The sequence below is a fragment of the Monodon monoceros genome, unplaced genomic scaffold (assembly GCF_005190385.1).
Source record: "Monodon monoceros isolate NGI ecotype Baffin Bay Population unplaced genomic scaffold, NGI_Narwhal_1 Super_Scaffold_6, whole genome shotgun sequence".
NCBI classification, from domain to species: domain Eukaryota; kingdom Metazoa; phylum Chordata; class Mammalia; order Artiodactyla; family Monodontidae; genus Monodon; species Monodon monoceros.
In genome coordinates this window covers 10,062,199-10,083,961 of record NW_021703783.1, presented here as the reverse complement: position 1 = coordinate 10,083,961, position 21,763 = coordinate 10,062,199, and the positions used below count along the sequence as shown (strand labels likewise).

The following is a 21,763-nucleotide window of genomic DNA, read 5'->3' as shown; positions in this document are numbered from 1 at the left end:
ATTCAAGCCACAAAGAGTAACCAAGTTTGTTGAGAATGAACTTGGCCTCAAGGCTCGGAAGCATTGGCGAAAACTTTTCCAGGTCCAGCTGTGGGGTGTGGCATATAGATAGGAGTGCAAACCAAGAGCCAGTCCAACACGACTCACTTATCCATGTCTAGTACTTATTCTAGTTCCACTGTTTTCCAAAAGACCCAGATATTGGTCCAGTCATGGCAGAAACCATCTGTACAGTCTCAGAAAGGACAGGCAAGAGGCCATCCTTCTCATATGTTTGAACGAAAACAAGCCTCGACACGCCCATCGGGGGGGGAGACGCTCAGACACAGCCTCTTACTCCTTCCTCCCTAAGCCAGGCCCTGGCTTTCTGAAGGGACGCACACACCTTTGGCTTGTTTCCCCAAAGATAGGAGTCGCGCGAGTGAATGAACACGCGAGTCAATCGGGACCTGTTTGTTCTCTGCGTTAACCCTGAGCGCCGATGTTTTGCTTCCCCAGAGCCCTTCAGCGCCGACGTGTGGGTCATGATGTTCGTGATGTTACTCATCGTCTCCGCCGTGGCCGTCTTCGTCTTCGAGTACTTTAGCCCTGTGGGTTACAACAGGTGCCTCGCCGATGGCAGAGGTAAGGCCAGCTGTACACGTTGCCTTTCTGCCTTTCTCTAGTTCTCAGATCGGAATCTCTGTGCCCCTCATCTGCTGCCTGCCTCCGCCCTAACCCTCAGTCTTCAAGGTCACCACCTTGGTGACTCGTTAGAAAGACCCCAATTAAGGGTTTCTCATCAGTGCTATGGTTTTTCATTTTACCTTGGTGTTCAGAAAATATTAATTGCTAAATGTACAGTGACAATTGGGATTACCATTGTTCTTTAACTTGAGAAGTAAGTAGAAGACTAATTCACATGAAAGTAATATACCTTAAAAATAGTGACGGAGGGCTTCCCTGGTGGCGCAGTGGTTGAGAGTCCGCCTGCCGATGCAGGGGACGCGGGTTCGTGCCCCGGTCCGGGAAGACCCCACATGCCGCGGAGCGGCTGGCCCCGTGAGCCGTGGCCGCTGAGCCTGCGCGTCCGGAGCCTGTGCTCCGCAACGGGAGAGGCTGCAACAGTGAGAGGCCCACGTACCACTAAAAAAAAAAAAAAATAGTGACGGATACACTTGTAACATTCTACTCATCTGTTCACTTGGAAAGAGTGGAGCTTTATCCTGACTTTTAAAGTTTATTGTGGAATTTATGAAAGATTTGCAAATGCATTAGATAAAACTAAAAATAATCACCCGTAAGTTTATCAGCAAGAAATAATGCCTGTTAATATATTGGTATATATACTTCTAGTCTTTTAAGTTTTATGTACATGTAGCCATTCTATTAAGTAGCCCAAACTTAGTAGAGCAAGAATGTGAAAACTTTTATCTTTCTTCTATTATTACCTAGACTATGTGACTGAACCCCTTAACAAAAACTTGTGTAGATTCCAAAACTTTCTGATCATTTCCCATTATTAAAGCAAATAAACAACAAGAAGCAAACACACACACACAAAGACCCCAATTTAGATGTTAGTTTGAATCTGTATGTCCCCTCCCTGCCTCAAGCCTGACCCCAAGCCCAGTTCCACCCCTAAGCAAGTGAGATCAAAGCTGGCAGCAGAAACGTGTAACATAAACATGTCAGAGGAAACTCTTTTGATAACCTTAGGCTACGAGCAGTCTGTCCGATCAGATGTGCTAACAAGGCAGATTAGACACATGTATCAAGAGTAAGAAAAAACAGGTTACCCCAGGGTACATGCAGGGTAGTTGTGGCTGAAACAGCTCTCCACAGCCAAAGGATAACCTCTGAGGTACAAGATCCCCAAAACATGTGTCCCCGGCTTACATCTCTCTGCCAGGAGGTAGAGGAGTTGGGTATTTGAAATAAAATGGCTGGGAGATGGCTACTCTTGGGGGTGGTCCATCTTCCTGGCTAGGAAGGTCCAGAGATGTGAGGGCTACCCATGTGTTTGAGGCATTTATGAGACTTCACAAAAAGTTTACTAGATTTCTGAAGGGGGCCAAGGTGTCCTTATAGATATCTCTTCTAAAACTTCCTGAGAGCACCAGGATTAGGAAATATTATGCCTTCTCTGCGTCTTCTCCCATCCACCATGTGAGCTCTATCCTGGAATTATGCGTCAAAGAGGAAAGATTCTTAACCCCAGCTACACATAAGAATTACCTATGGGGCACTTAAAAGACAAAGATGCATAGACCTCATATTCTAATATTCTGATTCACTAAGTCCAGAGCGGGACTTGAACCATTGTATGTTTCAAAATAGTGGTTCTCTACCTTGGCTGCATGTTACAATAACCACCGCACCTCACCCCAGTTTAGTAAGAATCTCTGGGGATGGTGTGTCAGTATTTTGTCAAAGCTCCCCTTGTGCTTCCGTTGAATTCACGTCCAGGCTATGAGCCACCCCTGCACTGAGGTATTTCCAGGTGTAGACCTACCTTCTCGTTTGGGGTGTGCCTTCTGGGGTGGACACTTGGATGCCTCCACAATGCGGAATAGTCAGGGGCTTCCTGCCTGTGCCAAAGGGTCATCCAAAAGCCATGACTACTCCCCACCCCGGTGGGCGTTAGTAACAAGAGAGACGTCCGAGAAGCTCAAGAGTACACACACATGTTGACAATGTCAAGAGCCAAAGCTAGTGTTCGCCCTCCCCGACCCCGCAAAGAAAATCAAAGAGGCAAAAATTCAGACACAAAAATCAGAGCCAGGGCTTACGATTACTCACTTTACCGAAGGATGCTTGACTTCGCCAGAGAATTCAACATGGGGCCGCTTTAACTATCAAGTCTCCTTGGGGCATTTTACAACGCACAAAACTTTGATTTATAAACAGTTTTTTAGTTATGCACCTGTTCCAAGAAATAAGGTCCACTCGCACAGATGCGTGTGCACAGTTAGACCTTAGGCTCGACATGTGTAGTCACTGATGATTTAGGTGGCTGAGCAGATGCTCTCAGGACCACAGATAGCATCGAAACACCTGTGCTGATGTGCTGTGAAACTGTGCAGGCAGGTGCTCGTTTCTGCAGCGGAGGGGCTGCATGCAGGCCCAGACAGCAGGCAAGATTTCACCATCGCCAAGCAGAGAAAGCAGAGAGGCCACAATAAATACGTGTGCAGAAGCCCTGCGTGATCTGTGTGAAGGTCGGGTGGAGGACAAAGGCAGCCTACCTTTCCACCCTCAGATACATGTGGCCAAGCCAGGGATCTCTGGCAGACTCTCTGGGCCGCCTGGTATTCTTTTACACAGAAGGCAGGCCCTACTGGAGGGAACCAGATGGGAGGCGTTGGCACTGGAGTGAGGTCAAGGCTGCCTTCAAAACATTGAGTGCTAAGAGCTGGAAGCCACAGGAGAATCAGGATCAACTGCGTTCAAAGCGGCATCTGTGAATAAAATTGGAGGAGATCTATGACTAGTGGGAGAAAAAGACCCCACAAGGTTCTTGCTGACCGTCTTTTTTTTTTTTTTTTTTTGCGATACGCGGGCCTCTCACCGCTGTGGCCTCTCCCGTTGCGGAGCACAGGCTCCGGACGCGCAGGCCCAGCGGCCATGGCTCACGGGCCTAGCCGCTCCGCGGCATGTGGGATCTTCCCGGACCGGGGCTCGAACCCGCGTCCCCTGCATCGGCAGCCGGACTCTCAACCACCGCGCCACCAGGGAAGCCCTTGCTGACCGTCTTTGAAATTGAAAGGCTTTCTCGGTAGATACAAATACAAATTCTGGGAACGTGGTGATGAGGATGCAAGTGTGACCACAGTGGGATGGTTGCCTTCATTACTCAGTCTTGACGGGCTCTCCAGGGTCTTACATCCATCAGGGCAGGAAGCTGGCTCCTATGGCGCCCTGGCTGAGTCATGATCATTGGTTGGAGTAAGAGCCCGCACACACCCCAGGCCTCTGGTTTTTCTCTTGCACCTTCCTGTGGGTCCCAGGAGAAGAGAGACACAAGCTCTCAACTGAAAAAGCTGCCTAAGGGTAGCTTTAGGGCTGGGGCTTTGCTGGCAGGTTTCCTGCTCTGAGCAGGAACTTACCAGCTCTATGTACTTGTAAGTTTAAATAGAACCAGTGACTCTGTCTTAACCTTCTGTCCTTGTCTTTTTTGTCCTGCCAGAGCCAGGTGGCCCATCTTTCACCATCGGCAAAGCTATTTGGTTACTGTGGGGTCTGGTGTTTAACAACTCCGTCCCGGTGCAGAACCCAAAGGGGACCACCTCCAAGATCATGGTGTCGGTGTGGGCCTTCTTTGCTGTCATCTTCCTGGCCAGCTACACTGCCAACTTAGCTGCCTTCATGATCCAAGAGGAGTATGTGGACCAGGTTTCCGGCCTGAGTGACAAAAAGGTAAGAGCACCATTTGAAACCTCCCATCTTTGCCCCGGTCCCATTCTCAGCCATACTCGGAGCTCTCACGGACCTGTTAATTTCCTAAACCTTTAGAATCGACCGTTCTTCCTTATGGCTCCTGAAATTGGGACACAGGAGCAGAATTCAGTTTCCCCACCGAAATAATATTACTTCACGTTCGCCTTCTCATTTGTGAAAGGTTGTCCCCAGCGCGCCCTGGGCCGCAAATGAGGGGCTTGGTGTGTAGCGGTTTTCTGCGTACAGGGTTCCTCTTGTCCGGGGCGCTCAGGAGGCCTAGCAGCAGCACCAGGCTGCACCTTTGGGCTGTTACTAGAGGGCCGCCCCGCGCACCCACGCTGAGGGTGCTGGCCCGTCACGGCCCTCATTTTCCTCCCCCTTTGTTCCTCTGCACGCTCGCGGGTTCCCAGGGTCGAGGAGAAGGATTGTTCTCATTGTGTCCTGAAGAAAGGTAGCTGCTACTTAACTGGATCGGGGGGTGCCGATGAATGGGTTGTCCCCATACCAACCGCAGGCCTCCCTGCTGGCCTGTGCCGTGAAGAGAGGAAGGCAAGTAAGCGTCTGCTGGTTGCCATGTTCTCTGGGCGAGGATGTGTAAAACCCAGGCTCAGTACATGTGACTCTCTAGGTCTGCTGGAAGCAACACAGGTTCCGTGGGAGCTCTGGTCCAACCCCAGTACTAGCGGCTACCTTCCTGGAGTGCCCAGGAGAGCCCCTGGATACCCCAAATCACTCTGGAGACTTTCACTTACAATGTCTCCTCTTCTCCGTTTCCTTAAGATTTAGAAAATGTGATTTCCCACCCCTTCCCCCAGGATGAAACTATGTGATATAGACAGATGTGTGTTTAGACCACATAGGTCATATGTAGTTCATGCTTTATCACATGGGTCAGCTTTTCCCAAGACAAAGCCTTAATCACTTAGCAGATGGTTGGAGAAGAATGAAAAGGAGGAGATATTCTCTTTGGGGACTCAAGTTATGATTTCTCCATCTACTCATCACTACTCACCAGGGACGTTCAAAAGCATAAGGAAGATAAACAGCTTCTTAAGGGAATGAAAAAAATATATATATATATACACACACACACACATGCATGGAACACTCACGATGTTCACCTCTTTAGGTTGGCTCTTTCTTTGGTTTGTCTTCCTTTTCACTTTATTTTTCTTCCTTACTTTCAAAAGCATTCCCTCTCTTCTATTTCCTTCTCCCTTATCTTTAAGCTTTTTTTTTATTTCTTTTCTTCTAACTCATGATTTATTATGCATTTCTTCAGATATTCACCCATCTATTACTTAATTCACTTTAAACCTTTCTCTCTCTCCTTGTTCCTTTGTCAGCATCCTTCCTTTACCGTTTTGATCCTCTCAGAAACTTTGAGCTAGACCTCTCCCTTCATCCCTTTCTACAACTAATTTTTGTGCCTATTTCTGTGACCTGGGCAGTCGTGGTGCTAAGAACAGCTGATCTCCCAGGCTCCGTACTTGGATGTGGCGGAGCTGAGGTGGGCCACGGCCGCCCTAAGACACGAATGTGGCAGAAGCGTGACAGACCATGTCCCCACGTGTGGATCTGTCAGGGGTACGGAGGACCATATCCTCCCATCAGGGAACGGCAGAGGTGTGGCGGATTATGTCCCCATGCAGAGTGTGGTGGGACCGTGTCACCATGCAGTGAATAACATGGTCGAAGGGTGGTGGGCCACAGCCCATCCGGGGACTCTGGACAGTTAAGTAGGGGATCCACCACAATTATCACAGTGTTTTCTTTCGTTTCCTCTGAGAATTGGTTAGGACACTGTATTTATGTTTCTCATCCTCTCAAGGGCCATCCGGCAACAACTGAATGATTTTCTACTTGAACTAAGCATAATTGAGATGGAGGGAGATTGTTTTCCCTTCTGTGGTTTGGAAAGCACATATTGTTCTGGGCTGCTTGAACAGAGAGGCTCTGCCCCTTGTCTGTCCTCCACACCACGTTGGTTATGTTCTGAGAAGTTGGATCCCATCTTTGCTTAAAGAACTTGAGTGGCTCCATTGCTTACAGAATAAAGGCAACTTTTTTCAGGCGTGGCGCTCAGAGCTTTTACAAATGATTCCCAGTGTGCACCAGCAATTCCGTCTCATCAGCCACTGCGTAGACTCTTGCATCCTATGTTCTAGGCATCCTTGCCTCCTTATCCTTCCCAGCGATGCCTCTCTGCGTCTGCCTGGGGTGTTCTTCTCCTTACTTCTTCACTCACCAAACTCCTACTGAAATTGCAAGACACAGATCAGAGATCCCTTTATTTGTAAAGCCTTCTCATCTGGGCTCATCTGGGAAGTTAGCCATCGTCTCCTCTGTCGTGGCAATCATTCATACCTTTATTATAGCACTTGTCTCCCACATTGTAATCTACAGACGTGTACCTGTCCATATCTCCCCTTATTTGACCATGAGCTTCACAGGGTCAGTGACCATAACTTGGTTATCATTTTTACAAAAAGTCTGTAGGGAGAGAGGGAGAGATGGTATACTCATTTAAGAGTCTCTTGCACAGAGCAGTGGACTAGGCATTACAGGCAAAGAGAGCAGCAAGAGAGCAAGAAGTCTTTAACAGCTGTTCAGTTTGAAAATGATTATCTGATCCATTTCAGAACTCCGCAAATGACAAAATAGCATCTGACCAGAAAGTGTCAACATAATTTACAGAAGTATAGAAAACATTTAAGTAACCAATGACATACAACTGCAGATCAGTGTCAGGAACAGTTTTATAAGTCAGAGAGTTTTCTGAAAGTGCACTTAAAATGTCAAAATTCTTATCAATTTTACTTCAAAACACCTAAAGAAAGCTAAGTCTTGAGAATGACTTACACGAGAGGAAGTATGTTCTGTGAATTTAGCAAAAGAAAATAATAAAGTCTTCAAAACGATAACATTGAGAACAGAAATGAGGTGATTTTGAAGACTCTTTTTTCAGTGTCATGAAATTTTCATCAAGGAAGGTAACATTTAAAGTGGAGAAGGGTTTCTATACTTGTTTTGACTATCACGGATGACATATCTTCTATGTAACTCAGACCAAATGATAAATATTTTGGAGTGATGATGGGGAGATATTTGTAGTCATTAGATTTAGATATTTTAAGGAATTATCTTCAATTTTATGGCAGGAAAATGTTCCCAGATCTCATTTATGTTAAGGTACAAAGTCAGAATGTTCAGAGTTAAATTTCCATGAAATCCTATTTGGGGGCTCCTTTTTTATTGGATGGCTTCCATCTTGCAATAGCACATTACATCATTGAATTCAGAATTATTCCACTACATGCTATAACTAAATATGGGTGCAAGTTCTTACATTTAGCAGCCCTACTGTACATTCCATCAGCTCTCCCAGTGGGAGGAGGATATAAGGAAGCTGGTGACATCTTTCTTCTCTTAACAAAGAGCCCACAATGCTCATTCTCATATTCTCAGCTATCCGGATGGATTTCTCATTTCGCAGTTGGCCAACCACAGTATAGAGGAGAGTTTGGCCAGGCGAACAGGAGACATATTTTCTGGGCACTGGATACATTGAGTATTTACATATATGTTATATGAATAATCTTCATCAGGTATGACTATTCCCATTTTACAAATAAGGGCACTGAGACTCTGGGAACTTCCGTGATTCCCTAAAGTCATACATTATCAAGTGACAGAGCCAGGGTTTGAGTTCCTGTGTATTTGGCTTTAAAAGTCACTTTGCCAGGATGTCTCCTTGTAGTGAATCCCAGACAAAGTTACGACACAGCTAAGGATTGGTATTGACACCCCTGCACCCCACCCACTTCCTCATTGAATCTCCTACCCTCTCATTCAATGACCTTCAGGTCACCATACACTGCCACTGCCAAGACTGCTATTACTACCTCCACTACTAGTACTGATAATAATAATAGCAATTATCATTATTATTAATATGACTTCAACACTGATATCTCTGCAAACATTTTTTTCAGCTCTCGGGAGCCAGGCGTAATGCCAAATACATTACATAGATTTCTTATGTAATGGTGCTTTTATAATCATACCTTCATTTGTAGATGAGGAACTTGAAGCTTGGAGAGGTTAAGTCATTTGCCCTTCTGATGTTCCTGGCTGGCCAACAGCCCCTCAGCCGTGTGCCACCGTGTTCAGATTCCAGTGTTCTTTCCAGTTGATCCTCTTTCTTCCTGACCTTCCCATCTACCTTCCCGAAGCTTAACAAGTGGGATCCTTTTCCTCTGTTAAAGAGGAGCTATCTGATTAACTGATCCAAAATAATTAGATAGTATTTTAACATTTGCCCCTTATTTAATAAGTCTTTCAGAGGCATTCCTTTGAACAGAGAATGGTGGTGCTTTCGTGGACCTGGGCAGGCTAATGGCCCACAGATGGACTTTAGCCTGGGCCTATTGTGACCATGAGCTTTAAGCCACTGTTGGAGGGTGGCAGAGGGGTGGCAGCAGGACAGAGAAGCGTCAGTGGTAGGTTCAGGGGGTGAAGGAAGCCTGCAGGGAGGCAGAGGCTGCCAAGGTCACTAGGGGCTGCCGTCAGGCCAGGGGGCTCCCAAGGCTGCGTCCTACCTTACACATTCCTGCCACCAGTGTGACATACGCCCGCATTGTATTTTGCTGTTCTTTTCCTCAAGGAACTACAGGAACTTTATGAACTTTAAATGCCAAAAGGTGTTTATCTGGTTAATGAGGGCAGACATCTTCGCCTGCAACATTGAAGGTGCAATCAGGATAGCTTTCTAAAAACTAAGGAAGAACCCCGTGGCTTTTCTAGATAATGATTATTCTGAGTTTCTGAGAAGTTCCATAGAGTCTGGAAGCTGTCTTATGTCCTTCTGGCAGATAGGCAGTGTATGACTTTTTAAATCAGCACGCAAACAAATGTGTCAGTGTGCATCCTGGAAGAAAGCCAGCCTGGGGATAAGATATTTACGCCACAACTACACTGATGTGTGATGCTTGGATGGCATTTGAGCATGGGTGAGGAAATGGGCCTTGCTTGCCACTGTACAAATGGTACTTCCTTGCCCTATTAACTTTAGGCCAGAAGCCAGTGGGAGGCAGCTGACCTCAAGCCTGATCTGTCACACCCTGGTCCTGGCCCAGACCATCTTGGTCAGGTCATGGAATAGTGAGCTAAAAGTAGCTCACCAGGGAAAGCAGCAGGAATGACCAACTAGCCGGGGACCTAGAAATGAGGGCCTGGGCTGGGCCTCCAGGTAGCTGAGGGAAAAAAGGGTGTGATTTATTACATGGAGTCCCTTGGAGCTGTCGGGCATCTGGTCCTTTTGTTACAGCTGGCCAAGAGCAGTTCTGGAGGAAGTGACAAGAGAAGAAAACTCCCCAAACCCTGGGACTGTACGGGGTACAGGACACACATGGGTGGGAGAAGGGACACGTGCCCCTTTGTCTCCTAATTAGCTGAACCTAATTAGCCGGTCCAATGCATGGACCACCACCCCAAGTACTGAACCCACTCATTCCTGCCAGGGCGGCCTCCATCCAGATGCATCCAGAACAAAGCCCTGGGGCTTAAGCAGCCCAGCTCTGCTGCCAAGGGTCAGCTCTCAGCACTTCTCCAGGTTTATCTGAGAACGGGACTGCTTACGGCCCCAGCTGGCCCCCGTGAACTCTAATTCCCGAGTCCGTTCTCGACTGGCTGCCTTGACCGAGGCATCCAGTAAGGCTTAGCAGTGGCCACCCTCCCGGTCCAGGGATACGGGTGTCCCCGTGTTGATTGCTGAGCTCCCGAGGGAGCCCCAGGGTCCCCTTCCTCTCCTTCTCGTGTCCCCTTTATAGCATCAGGCTTCACTCTGCCCTCCTCTCCTTGAATGACCACCTGCGTCCTGACCTTCTGTGACTTCCCACACAGGATACCTCACCTCCCACCTCTGCTATACTCTTGGGGCTTCTAGGGGTTGAATGGTGGTCCCCCAAAAGATACGTCCACATGCTAATCCCTGGAACCTGTGAGTGGTGACCTTATTTGGAAAAAAAAGATCTTTGCACATGTAATTAAGTTGAGCATCTCAGGTTATGACCGTCCTGGATTGCTGCTAAATCCAATGACAAGTGTCCTTATGAGAGAAAGGCAGAGAGAGAGCTGACGCAGAAGAGAAGACCAGGAGAAGTAAGAGGCAGAGACGGGAGTGTGGCAGTCGCAGAAACACCTGGAACCACCAGAAGTTAGGAGAGACAAGGAGTGGATTCTCCCCTAGAGCTTATGGAGGGAGCGCAGCCCTGCTGACATCTTGATTTTGGACTCCTGGCCTCCAGAACGTGCGAGAATAAATTTGTATTGTTTTAAGCCACCAGCGGTTTGTTATGGCAGCCACAGGAAACGAACACGGGGCCTCAGTGCCCCTCCTGTAACCAGCACTCTCAAGGGGCTTGCCCCCCTTAAACCCTGGAGCTCTCACTCACCTGCCCTTGTCAGCCACCCAGCCCCGTCCTTCCAAAGCGGGTATTTCTTACAGCAGAATCCAGTTCAGTTCCTCTTCCCACTAATCTCCTCTGCTTGGAAGAACAGATCTACGTCACCCTGAAGATTTGCAGAGATATGGTTTGCACCCAGAGGGAGTCTTCTCCCTGCTGGCTAATTTTAAGGAGACAATAAAAATCCCACGTGTCACTGTGTGCTCCCTTTTGCTCTGTCCTTGGGCCTGAGTACTGTTAGTTTCTCCCAGTATGTAGCATGTTATCTGTGTGTACGCTCCCTGTGCAGCCTTCTACTAGACCTCTGAGCAGGGAGGCCATTGTCAAAGGGGACTGAGGACATGTTTTTGTAAGATGTATCATTTTCACAACTCTTCTGGGGAAAATATTATTAACGCAGCCCTCTTATATTCTGGATTTCACTGTGCTGTTCGTATCACGGGACTGCAAGGGACGTTATTTGATCATGAGGCACAAGTGATGTTTTGCTCATCAAAGGCAAACAGGTGTCCTCTCTCTTCATGTAGATGAATGTATCTTCCCTGTTACATAGGAGTGCACACTCACATATGCATGTATGTGTGTGCGTATGTGTGTATAGATATGTGTATCTCCATCCTCCAAAACTACATAAAGATAACAGGATAACTGGGTAGTTAGGAACTTGACACTTAACCAAGCTGCATAAGGAACGCAAGTTTCCCACGTCCGTAGGAACTTCCATTTTACAGAGTTGATCTGAGAAAGGACGTCTTTACCTGGAAAAGAAAGGAACTTTTGTCTCAAATTCTGCTGACATTAGTGGAACCATCATTTTGTGAAATGAAACAAAAATGAAATGAAGGAAGGAAGAAGAAAAGAAAGAAAAGGAAGGAAAGAAAAAAAGAAAAACAAACATCAGAGCCCAGTCGTAAGCTAGATCTGCTCTGTGTATCTCTTCTTAGAAAGGTGGTCCTGTGCAAGGTATTGGAGAGATAGATGCCTTCCTGGAGCCATGACATTTTTTTAAATTGCTACTACACAGATTAGCATGAGGATGAATTCACAGTTTCCCCACCTGAATTGACCCCAAGTGAAAGCCAGCAATAGACAACAAACAATTTTATTAACAAAACTCAAAGCATGTACCACCAAGTGCAGTACTCAAGTTTTGAGTGTGCTGAGAGCGGGAGAAAATAGTGAGTGTGTCTCTGAACTGGTCAGGTCCTTGAATTTATCTGTGTGGCTTCCATATGGGACCTCTCTGGTCAGGCCATCTCTTCCAGGTTGGGAAGAGCAAGCGGCCCTGGGGAATCCCATAGAAGTTCAAATATACTTATGGTCAAGTCTCTGGTTCTGAGAGAAGTGAGCTGTTGCATTTAGCTAACTGTTGAAAGCAGTTTTTTTATTCCGAAGTTTACAGATGTCCAAGAAAAATAAGAGAGTTCCTCAACATCCTTTTCTCTCTGGTTAAAAACAAAAATTAGAAATAAATGTTTCCGTAACTTTTACTATGAGTAGCTTTACTAAAAGCTACCAAGATGGCAGCTTTTACAGGCTGATGAAATCTTAGCTTGTGTTTTGAGGATTTATTAAGAATTAGTGTTTCACTTCTGGACAACTAAGTTCAAGTCCTTTGAGACAAATTAACGCAGCCGTGAAAATTTATATGTGGCCAAAGGCATCGGGCCTAAAATGAATCAAGTTTTAGAGACGTCAGAATTGTATTCACAGTGCAGACTGTGGCCCGGGCTGGCTCTGGGCCTTTGTTTTGGTCTTTTGGCGCTTCCAGTACACCCTCCACCCCATAATGGCGGCAAGAGAGGTGGGCAAGGGCCTCAGTGGCCCATGTGCAGTCTGTTGTATTTTGGGAAGCCTTCTGCATAGCGGGGCTACCTGGGCATGTGCTAGGGCCAGGAAGGTAGGGAAGCGGGTGTTTGGAGCGGGGTGAGGGTGGTGGCTGAGAGATCCTGAGGCTGGGGAAGCCCAACCATTTCTTCTACAATTCATGTCAAGGTTTCCTTTCCAGCGAGGGTCACAGAGAGCCCAGGAGAGACAGCTCATGCTCTACAGGCACCATAGCCTCAGACATTTCTTCTGCCCTATTTGGGAAGATCAGATGCAGAGTGTCAAGGGCAATGGCTCCAGGCCAGTGTGACCCTGAGAGCTGCCCACATGGAGGGTCCCCGAGGTGCAGGCAGCTTAGACTTTCAGGAGGCAGAGTCGGGAGGAGGAAAATCGGGGTTCTGGGTCCTCTGTGTAATCATTATAGGATTAGTCTGTCCATGTGGACCTGTCTGTGTTGGCGACACCCAGGAAGGTGTGGGTTAGGGCCAAGTCTTGATATCAGAGTCACTCAGGGAACCCTTTCAAACGAAACAGGACTCTGTCCATCCAGCTGGAAATAAAAGTCCAGGTGGCAAGAGCTGCCACCTGAGCAGGACGCAGCCAGGAAACCAGACATGTGAAAAGGGTTGAGAGAGGAAGCCGCTCTGCGGGGGGTTACTGGAGGGCTGTGCCCCCTCCCCTTTCCTCCCACCCCTCAGACCTACCGAAGGGGCTTTGAGGGGGTCACTGGGAGAGCTTGGCATTCACCCCCTGTGGTTAGAATGGGGGAGAGGCTGGCATTTGCCCCAAACCTGAGAAGACCCAGGTGACAGGTTCCCACCCACGGCAGGTCAGGTCTGCATCCCTCAAGTCCACGTCAGGCCACTCGGGCAGGAGGGGGCCCGTCTGGGCCGGGAGTGGAGGGAGGTGAGTCTAAAGGCACCTGCCCACTGGGCTTCCTGCTCAGGATGGGGCAGCTGCCCATCCAGAGATACGTGGGAGGGTGGCAGCCAGCGGGGGAGCCGGAGGGGTTGATGTAGACGAGCAGCTGCCTTCAGGGAGCGAGACCAAGGTGCTCACCGAGAGGCTCTCGGGGAACCCATGAACTCGCCTGACCAGGAGAAGAGTCTGCTTTGCACAGCAGCCTTGTCCAGAGAGCATCCATGCCGGCTCACTACGGCACCACAAGGTGGGTGCTGCCTGCCTCTGGCTTCTCCTACTCTCTGCCTTCCACCCCAGGCCCCCCAGAGAACGGGGGAGAACAGAACAGCTCAGGGGCAGGTCCCGTAAGAGCTGGCTTCACTTGGCCCGGCGTTAGCACCTGGGGTTCCTGCAGACACACGGCCGCCTCGGCCCTTATTAATGAACAATGACTGAACTATTTAAGGAACACACACTATGTGCCTGTTGTCAGACTCTTCACATCTGTGTCTCCTTTAATCCTCGCGCCCACCCTTTGCGATAGATGTTATCGACTTCTTTCCATAGATGAGGAGAGTCATTTAAGGGATAAGCAAATTCGCAAGTCACACAACTAGCAAGTGAGGGCATCGGATTTGATCCAGGGAGAGCCGACTCCAGAGCCTGCAGCCGTCCTGTCTTACAGCACTGCCGTAGCCCCATGTGCTCTCTGTGTGGACACGGGGAGGAGGGACACGCTTCTAGAGACACAGGCCTGGGGCAGCAGAACCCAGGCCAGCCCCCGTCACGGGACCCTGTCTGACCTGGCTTCTCGGATTCTCAAGGAGGTGATTATGGAACCCCACCAACCCACTGAGAGCGGGTAGACCCTCTGCCCAGCTATGGGTGCACAGGAACCTAGAGGAGACTCCTGTTCACTCCAGTCTCGGAATAGCCAAGGGCTCTATTGTCTTTGTTTCTGAACTCAGCCCCTCGCACCTTTAAGAGCCACGTACTTGATGAGTGTTGCCTGGATGAATGAATCAAAGAGACACGGAATGTTGTCAGGCACCATGTTTTCTCCCTTCCAGGAAGTAACCAATATACATACTTACTTAATCTGGCCAGAAAAGAAAAGATCCTACTCTCAAGAGAGAGAAAAGAATTGGAGAGGAGGGAAATGTCTCATTCTCCCCCCCTCCATCCTCGTCTTAGGCGGGAACTAGAGCAAGAACTGTGTTCACTTACTGCTTCTGAAGTGCTCGTGGCTAGGAGACCATCAATGGCTTAAGTCTAGAAACTACCTCGATAGTAAATGTGCTAAATGCTTAATTCTTTCAAACTTCCTCACCCATCTCCCAGCTCATCACTTGCACGGCACTGGGTTCTGAGTTAAGCATAAGGCAGTTCCAGTTCTTGCAAGAACTGATTGCCAGCAGACCGTGAGACAGCTGGGACTTGGCCTCTTCTGGACCGAGTACAAGAGAGCCGTTGAGCTGGGTGTCATCCTGGTACTGAAGAGAGAACGCTGTGATGTCTAGTGATGTCTCCTAGTGGCCTCGAGTACAAATTGGACAAGATGGCAAACAGCCTCGCGTTAGGAAGCACGCTGCGGCCGCAGACCTCCCGGGCAGAGGTGCCACTAGGGAGTGATGCTCCCAGGGAAAAAAATGCACTTGAACACACAAGGTCATCCACTTACGTGTCTTTACGGGACACACCCACCCATGACTGCAAACGCGCGCACACACCAGAGGGTGCAAATGCGGCTTTGACTGGGCGTGCTGAGCAATTTCTGCTTTTTTCCGTTTCTCCCTATAAAAGCACGTCAAATTAATTCCTGCCAGTTACGGCCAAATCCCTTTCTCTCCGCCAGTCAGGGCCGCCTGAACAGGCAAGAGGCTCTCTCACCTGCTTCATTATGTAAATTGATATTCCAGCGCTGAAGAGCAAAGCAGCCTTCAGCACAGCAGTGATTCCAGGCTGTGATGAGAAGAGGTGGTCTGACAACTATAAATAACAGTTCACGGGACATGTGGACGTCAGTAAGCTGGGGGTCAGATGTAACCATAAATGTATCCATACTCAGAAGACCTGCAGTCAAGGGCAAGCATGAGCCACCATGGAAAGGGCACAAAACGATACACGCACACACACACACACGCGTGCACGAAGAAATCAATGAATACTTAAGATCTCACATCGTGAGATTCATTTCTTTGGAAAAGGCCTGCACGGTTCATCCAGGAGTTGCTATACGCAGAGCAGGAGTCTTCCCAGTGATCACAGCTGGGAGGACTGACTTCGCTCTTGACTGCCTCACCCTGTCCCCTCACCCCAGCACTTCAGAGCCTCCTCTTGAGTTAGAATTACAATCTCTCCTCTCAGTCCCGAGTCATCAAAAAGAGGCTTTTAACAGAATCAGGTAATTGTCGCCCTGGTCGTCTCTGCTGGGGGTGGCACAGGCCAGACACAGCTCACAGCAGCACGGGCACCTCTGCTTGGTGGTGTGGTCTCGGTGACAGGAGCGGGGCTGGGGGTTGCAGGGAGGGCTTGCTGGGAAGCTGGGCAGTTCTCCAGCCCCTCCTGAATAGTCTTCATGATGTGCCCTCAGTTTTCGGTTTGAAGGGTCGCGAAATCACACATCATCCACTACACCCAGGATGAGTCCCTCCGGGTTACAGATGACCCAGCCAAGCGGCCAGTCTACCACCACTCCCCCTCCCTTGCTGGAAGCAGCACTCCGTGCGGGCTACTGCACATAAAAAGAACAGCGCGGCATCCTCGACATCCTTGCAGGATCTGAAGGACACGTGGTTCAGCGAGGAAGGAAGGATCCCTGAAAGAAAATGGTGCCCAGGGCAGTCCTCCAGTGGGGCTTATTGGTCTGTGTGACCGCTGCTGCTGTGGAACATTTTCACGTGCTTTCTAGTTGAAACATTTATATAAAGAACTAAAAAACTCTGAACGATCTGCTACTTAGAATGAAGAGATCTTGGGGACATTTAGTAATAGTTTAATCACAGGTTAGTGAGACTTTTTTTTAACATCTTTATTGGAGTATAACTGCTTTACAATGGTGTGTTAGTTTCTGCTGTATAACAAAGTGAATCAGCCATACATATACACATATCCCCATATCCCCTCCCTCTTGCGTCTCCCTCCCTCCCTACCCCATCCCTCTAGGTGGCCACAGAGCACCTAGCTGATCTCCCTGTGCTATGTGTCAGCTTCCCACAAGCTATCTACCTTACGCTTGGTAGTGTATATATGTCCATGCCACTCTCTCACTTCGTCCCAGCTTCCCCTTCCCCCTCCCCGTGTCCTCAGAGACTTTTTTGTTTTTAAGATTGTCTCCCTTTTGACACCTAGATGTGATTCCTTTGGACTGAAAAAACGGGGCTTTCGATTTTGTGGCCATGGATCATGTAGGAAAATAGAGACTTTTTGGATGCCCTGGAGGGGAGCTTAGAAAAGCAGCAGGGCCCAGGAAGTGGGGTATGAGTACAGAAAGAGAAGTGTGAGGGCCAGCCCTGACCCCAAGCAGAGGGAAGCCCTTCCCCTTCCTCCAGCGCTTCATCACCATCGCCTGCCTCTCCCCCAGCCCAGCTACCCCACCCCTGTCCTCCTACCACCACCAGACCCCACCTGTCACCCTCCACTAGAATCACTCATCGATGCCCATTTCCTTCACTGCACTGTGTGCTCCTTGAGGCAACAGACATGCTTTCAGTAACTCTGTTCAGCTCCTGGGATAGTGCCTGGTACATTACAGAAGGGTGTTAAGTGAATGAATGTTCCCAGAACAGAAACTAATAATATTAACACTGAAGTTCTGCTTTCTTATGGATTAAATTGCCTTTAATGAGCTAAGCATTTACAGTCTTCTTTCTCTGGGGAAATGTATTTCTGTTTCTGAACAGCTGACTTATAAATGAACTACTGAGGACAGTGTGTTCATAGGTTGGAGCCTGCCTATTAAAAATTGCATTTCCAAAGCCAAAAATAAATCAGTCTTTGTATTGTGCGTTCCTCTGCAGTGTGAGCAACCATGACCATCATCCGTGGTAGTCACTATGGAAACCACATCCGTAGTTATGGTCTCAGAGTGGACCAGTCACCCCTGACCAGGGGTTGCCTTCCTGGGCTAGATGCTCTACATTCTTGGTCTTCTTTACTTCTCCTCCCAGACCTTTTAGGCAGATGCTACCTCTGCTTTCCAGAAGGGAAAACTAAGACTCAGCTACTGGAAAGCATGTGGCATGGCTGGGTTCCTAAGCCCCTCTGGTGCCTCAGTTTCCTAATTATAGAATGGGGATAAAAATGTCACCTACATTATAGCTGTCGTGCTGATTAAAGATGTATCATACTGTATATACTTATAATACTGTGAAATGCTTAGAATAGCGTTGCATGCGTACTAATCCCTCAGTACATGTTAGGGTTCGGATCCCGTGACAGAGCCAGGGTTTGTGCCGGAATCCATCTCACAAAGGCCATGCTGTTTCCAGCAGGTGATTAACATGTGCTTGGAAAGCCGTAGACAAACGGCTCCTAATCCACTCTAGCACCCACCCTCCCTCTACCCTCCAGGATCCCTGCACTTGTCTATTTCAGTGAGATTCAGAGATGGGGTGGGGACGACCAGTACTGTGCCAGGGCTGGAAAGGTGTGCAGGGGAGGATGGAGGTGCCACTCTGCAGTGCTTAGACTCCCTGAAAATAGCTCTGGATCCCGGGCTGCCTGGAAAGAGGGTATCTGCCATGGGCAGCAGGCGCCCGGGACCTCTTTACAGCCATCCTGTGGGGCTTTTGAGAGAAAAGCCCCTCCTAGGATGCTTTTTGAGCATCCTCCTAGGTGCGGAGTAAGAGCTCAGTGGTCGTTTCTAAATCTATGTCTGTCACCCATCGCTGTGATAGAAAACAGCTACTTCAAATATTATTTCCTTGGGCAAGTGGGCCCTACCCCAAACAGTTTCTTACAGGACTGGACAGACTCTAAACCTGGGTTCCTCTTAAAGCCTTCTCTAACTGCATGGTCTGTATTGCCCAAGAGTTGTCTGTCCTTTCAGACTCCCAGAAAAAGTAAACCTAACTGCTTCTACCTCAAGGTCTCTTTAAGACGTAGAAAAGAGCTTTAGCTACACTGCGAATTATTGATGAAACCAGAGAATTTATAACATTCCTACGTTTATTATTAATATCCATTTTGACTAGTTTATTTAGCAATAGAAATCATGTTCTTATTGTCGTAAAGAGTTGCTATCTTTACGTATCTTTATCTATCGTAATTTGTCCGCTAATGAAGGAAAGACTAATGCTCCCCAGTGACCCCTCGCCATTTGGAAAATTCCCAGAAAGTCAAGTTAGATGTGGGTTTGGGAGAAGAGCCTGAGACCCAATGGTTTCACTCCCTGAAGCTCCTCTTCTCAGTAGCTAAGCCAGGGAGCTCTCTTCCCATGTTCTATACCACTGAGGTGTCTCCACTGGCCAGTTCACACTTTAGACATGCTGTGTTAGTGCCCCTTATCTTGCGTATGTCTGTGATGCAGACCTAGTGTGATGGTGTTCTCTAAACAATCAGTTGTGTTGTTTTTCAGTCTCACTACCTACTCTTCATTTATTCGTTCAGCAGATAGACTCTAAATATCTACGTAAACCACTGCCCGGAATACGGTGTGGGAAGATCAGAACAGCTCTGTGCAAGCATGCTCTCTCTCTCTCACCTTCCTGTCCTCACTGAGTTCAGAGTCCAAGTACACATCTGTCCCTGTCTATCCCCAGCGGCTGCCACGCTGTCCGTGGTTAAGGCCCAGAGGCCTGGGGATAGGAAAGACCAGTAGCTGTGCTTCTTTTTCTCAAAGAATCTCTCCTGAAACCCCTCCCACCTTCTGTAAGCCCCCACTTCAACCTGGATTCTACCTCCTAGCAGAATCCTGCCACTTTGCACAGTTCCTTGGATTAACTAAGGCCTCTGTTGTACCATCTGCCCGGCTTTTTGTTTAAGTTTTCCTGTTCTCTGCACTTAGCATAACACCTAGTACATAATAGCAACTAATTCAACAGGTTATTTATTGGATGGTTACCACAGTTACATTGTGAGTAGGGTTGCCAGACTTAGCAAATAGAAATATAGGGTACCTACTTAAATTTGAATTTCTGATAAACAGCGGATATGATTTTAGTATAGATGTGTCCCCAGATTTCATGGAACCCTACCTGTGAGGTGCTGGAAATGGGCTTAAACAGCCCTGGTCTCATAGTCCGGTGAGGGGGGCAGACACTCAAAACAGTAGATCAAGTACCATGATAGAGGAATGTCCTTGGGTGTTCCTTTCAAGGTTAAGTAAACGCAGTCTTTTAACCCTTCAGCATGAGACTTGCTCCCCTTACCTTTAATGGTTTTCTGAACCTTCTCAAATTTCACTTGTGAGTTATAGGAGAGAGCACAGTGATCATAAAGCCCTCCCACTGGCGCATCACAGGGCCTGACCATGTGCTTCCCACCTGCCACATTTCTCTTTAGCTTCCCATTATAGGCTCCCTATTTAAGTAGGAGCACTGCGTTATCAGCTCGTGTAGCCTGTGGTCCTCTAGGGCTCCATGATCCTTTCTGACCATGCTTTGACGAAGCCAGTTCCTGCCCCTTCTTACTATAGGACCATGTGGTTTTACATCCTATGAGGGTTACTTTGTTTGATCCCTAATTGAACTTCATCCTTTTAAAATCCTCTTTCCTCATGCCAGACTTATTACTTTGATGTTTACTTCTATTTCCAAATGGCCAGCCATCCAATCCAATTTAATGTCATAGCAGATTCAAGGAGCAAGTTTTCCATCCCACCATCTAAGTGATTAAAGAAAGTGGCACCTTTCCCTGTGTATTTAATGTTACCCTCACCCTCCCAACTCAAGCAATCACATCTACCCTTTCACCAAGGGTCCCATCTACCTTTTGATACAGAGAAACTTTTTTCTTTACAGTTTACTCTGGCATTGGGTAGAGACTTTTTCCCATTCTGTTAATTGGCTCCTGATTTGAAACTTATAGAATAGTTTTAAAGTAGACTAGGTACTCTGTAAACCATTGACAAAGGGAACATGACACATGCACTTGGAACCATTAAAAGGACCCCGTGGGCTGGTATCTTAAAAGAATCATCATGGAGTTTGATAAGGAAGCTTGAATAACTTCCTGCTAGGTAGCTGAGACAATAGCCCAGTTAGTGCACACATTTACCTCTAATTACGTCCGCCCAGATAAGGATTTAAAGAAATATAAGTGTGAAATGGACTCATCTAGATTATTCTCCCAAGTATATATTGCAATTCATAAGCAAGCTACCATGCCAGTAATTCTCTCTCTTCATTTGCTTATTCTAGAAAAAGTCTCTCTCCAAGCCTGAGACGAAACACGCCTTGGGTTTTAAGTGGAAAAATTAACCTTAATATGTTTATCTGATGCGAACTTGAAGTTGTTCTTCTGAGAATTCACATCAGACCAAGCTAGCGGGGCTAGACTCAAGGGAAAGGCACTGACAGGAGGTATGTTATTAGAGACAAGAGTTTCCAGGGAGCGGTCACCCTAAAAGGCAGTCTAAGCTCAGGACATCCTGTAGGGCAGGCCCCCAGTTAAGCAACGGATCTAAAATCTCAAAGAGGTTCTCAAAGAGGTTTATCCCTCCCTATCTGTGTTTCTCTTTTTCCCCACTAATGGAAATTATATTGTATGGTGTGACATGTTCATATTTAACATATTTACAACGTTTGTCTCTCCCTGCTAGACGTAACCTCCGTGAGGGCAAGACTTTTTGTCCTTCTTTACTGGTGTATCTGCAGTAACTATAATAGAGTCTGGCAAACACAGGTGCTCAAATATTTGTTGAAGAATGAGTTAATGAACTATTTAGTCGAATGAATGAATGAATGAATAAGACAGTTATATAATTCATATAGCGTTCATAGCATAAGCCAATACTTCCTTTTCTTTATTAGCCATTTGAATGTGAGGAACAGGAGATAGTTTCATCAATACTGGTGGGGAAGAGAGGGTAATGTAGAGAAATATTGGACATTTATAGTCTCAGAATTTGCTCGACTTGTGATTTCTGCTGTCAAATCATCTAAATCAAGCAGGTGTATAAGAAGAATACCGAATAATACTACTATTAT

At 47.5% G+C, this 21,763-nt stretch overlaps 1 protein-coding gene across 1 annotated transcript in view; it reads left to right on the top strand.

Annotated features, from left to right (window-relative positions):
• GRIN2B (glutamate ionotropic receptor NMDA type subunit 2B) overlaps window positions 1–21,763 on the top strand; it is a 544,711-nt gene that overhangs the window by 499,432 nt on the left and 23,516 nt on the right. Inside the window, exons 13-14 of the mRNA XM_029206241.1 lie at window positions 499–624; window positions 4,169–4,398. Coding sequence (XP_029062074.1) covers window positions 499–624; window positions 4,169–4,398 — 356 coding nt within the window. The remainder of the gene's footprint in view (window positions 1–498; window positions 625–4,168; window positions 4,399–21,763) is intronic.